At 48.8% G+C, this 2,985-nt stretch overlaps 1 protein-coding gene across 1 annotated transcript in view; it reads right to left on the reverse strand.

The window, feature by feature from the left end:
- Nucleotides 1-2,985, reverse strand: part of ZGRF1 (zinc finger GRF-type containing 1) — a 53,778-nt gene that overhangs the window by 13,417 nt on the left and 37,376 nt on the right. The window contains exons 14-15 of the mRNA XM_023520861.1: nt 2,954-2,982; nt 1,387-1,546 (exon numbers count right to left, since the gene is read on the reverse strand). Coding sequence (XP_023376629.1) covers nt 1,387-1,546; nt 2,954-2,982 — 189 coding nt within the window. The remainder of the gene's footprint in view (nt 1-1,386; nt 1,547-2,953; nt 2,983-2,985) is intronic.

The following is a 2,985-nucleotide window of genomic DNA, read 5'->3' on the forward strand; positions in this document are numbered from 1 at the left end:
GGGGCGGTACCCCCATCACTGTCACCGCAGGCCCGGTGACATGCAGGGCGTAACCCCAGGGCCTTGGCGTTACGTGTGTCCTGTCACCTCACTGTTCAGTACTGACCCTCCCTCCTCACTCCAGCCTTGGTCTTTCTCCTGTAACAGTCTACAGTGACATTTCCATCTCAGGCTGAGCCACCTGAAGCGCTTCCTGTTTGGTCCATGTGGTACATCAAATGTTGTCCTCGGCTCCTGTCCTCACGTTACCTACAAGGGGCCTTTCTGAAGTGAGACCCAGCAAAGCATGTTAAGAAGCTTAAAGTGTCCCTGCCTTTTATTCTAGGCCTAGGACTTTTCCCTAAGAAAATGAGAAGTGGAGACAAAGATTTATGTTTAAGGATCTTTGTCACAATATTATTTATAAAGGCAAAAATTTGAAAAGGACTTACTGATCAAAAATGCTTAAGTATGGTATAAATAAATCATGGCATATAAGAGAGCTACGAAAAATTGTTTTCTAAGATTTAATACCACAGAGAAACAATCTTTAAGTAAAAAAAGCAGGACACAAAACAACATATACTGTTTCATACCAAGTCTGGAAAACAAAACGTATGTGTATGTATAAAAATCTATAAAGAAATATAATATCTGTACAGACGGCCTATTTTCTGCCATCAGCATTAACTTACGTAATTATAAAAGCTAGTTTTTAAAAAGCCTACACTTATAAATAAGGGATTATTTCTCCTAATCAAACTTTGTCATTTATTTACAGATCATTAAACACTGGAATACTGATAAAATATTAGGTACTATCTTCTTTGCATTTTTAACAAAATCGTAAACAATCATAAAACTTTGTACCGGCAGAAGAGAACACACGATTGCCTTCTCTGGTTTTCCCGGGTCCCCAAGTCCCGTGGGAGGTGCAGGGGTCCATATGGATGCCTGCACGTGCAGTAGGGACCCACTAGTGTATGACAAGCAGTGAGTGAGGCTCTCTGTCCTGGGAGGAGACACTGCTTCTTCAGCCAGGGCTGCTGGCTGTGAGCACGACCCTGAGGCCTTGCTGGGAGACCCTGTGTCCTTAGCGGCCAGAGGAGACGCTCAGATTCCAGCCACCTGCTTCTCCCAAAAATGCACCTTTTAGCCCCGCATGTCCTTGGCCGAACTCAAATCTTTACATGAGGGTCCATCTCATCTTTGTGCTAGAATTGTCAGGTTTAACGTTTGACTTTATCCTCCTCACAAACCAAAGTTGGCCTGCTACTATTTCTTGGCGGTTACTCTTGAGTCAGAGACAAAGGCATACCCCGCGAAAGGACACAGACACTCAGGCCCATGCCACATGACCTCAGCAGCCACCCTAAAACACGAGCTCTGACACGCTGTCATACCTACCCAAGGAGGACTCTGTCGACAGCCACATTAGTGGAAGAAGCAATCAGAAGTTTCCACGGTCTTGCGTTTCCACTTGTAGGAGTTTCACTCTGCTCAAACAGCCGCACAAAGAACAAAACCACCACTGCCAGCAAATAACTCTTTCCTGCTCCAAAAACCCCTAATTATTTTGAAGGAAGGGGGGAAAATAATGGTAATATCATAAGTAAATTTCTGAAAGCACAAGAAAAATTTCACCATCTATTTCTCTCTCTCCTTCATTAAATTAATTTAGTCAAAAAACATTGAGTGCCCATTATGTGCTTCACACAAGGATAAACGATCAGAAGACCCCACACCCATGAGGCCAGAGTCTACATGAGAAGCCAGACAAGTAAAGGGACGACGATGAAATAAATGGCGGGGGCTGAGGGAGGTGGAGTGGCCGAAGGGAGTCGATGCAACAGTACACAGATGTCCAATTATAACCTCGGACAGCTGAACATTATGCCGTGTTATTATTCAACGTTACCCCAATAGATTTAATAAAAAGTAAAAAAAGCACGGTAAGTAATATCACTACTGTAGCAGAAAGAACAGGTCTCTGCGGTTCTCTAGAGATGGGACGGTTTCCCAGAAGAGGCAGCAGAACTCGGTCTTCCGGAATAAGATATTCAGACCGCTTAAAGCAGAGGTCACTCCAGGCAGAGGCAAGGCCAAGCTCTTGGCTGGGAAGTATTTCTGCACAGCTGGTTGAAAGAGGCAAGATGGGAGGCTGACGAGGTAGGCGGGGGGGCGAGTCCCAGGAGTTCTGCTAGCTGTGGCTAAAAAATATTTTGTCCTAAAGAACAGGGCAAGTCACTGACAATTTTAAGCAGTGGAACTGACTTAATCGGATTGTTTTAGAAAAACTACTTGAATGCAACTATGAGAAAGGTAAACTAAGGATGGACCCATCAGGAGCTATGTGGATGCTCATGACAGCACATGTCAGCTCCCCTAGGTGCGTCCCCTGTGCCAGAAGCGTCCCAAGCCTTGACCTAGCTGAGCTCATTGTCCTCAACCCCACTTTACAGAGCAGAGAGTTAAAGACGAGGGCTGAGAGCCTGCCCAAGGTCACAGAGCTGCCAAGTGACAGGGCCAGGACACAAATTCAGCTCTGGAGCCCAGCTCCCCACAGGGCTGTGCAGGGGTGCAAGTATGCTGGAGAGGGCAGTCACTGTGGGGGACAGAGGCCCGGGGCCATAGGCCAGAGAGAAGAGGACGGCTGAGAGAAGTAACTCAGTCTAGCGTCATCTCAGACAGGTGCCAGGTCCCCGCGGGTCAGCACAGCGGATGTGAAGCGATGCTGCGGACAGGACAAGCAGCAGGGCGGGGACAGAAGGCAGAGGAGGACAGCGCTCCTTCGAGGACAGGGGCTTCCGCCTCCCGTGGCCCTCGGTGCCCGCCTTCAGGGCGAGCTCCACTTCGGGGGGATGCCTGTGCAGGTCTCTGTGGGACTGCGATGCACCCCGCACCCCCGGCGCCAGAACCCTGCTGGGGACGCCGGGCCGGCGCCGAAGTTCTGCGGGGCGTCGCCGAGTCTTACCCTGGACGAGGGTGACCGGGGGCGCGCCGGCC

This window comes from Pteropus vampyrus, unplaced genomic scaffold (assembly GCF_000151845.1).
Source record: "Pteropus vampyrus isolate Shadow unplaced genomic scaffold, Pvam_2.0 Scaffold282, whole genome shotgun sequence".
Taxonomy (NCBI): Eukaryota; Metazoa; Chordata; class Mammalia; order Chiroptera; family Pteropodidae; genus Pteropus; species Pteropus vampyrus.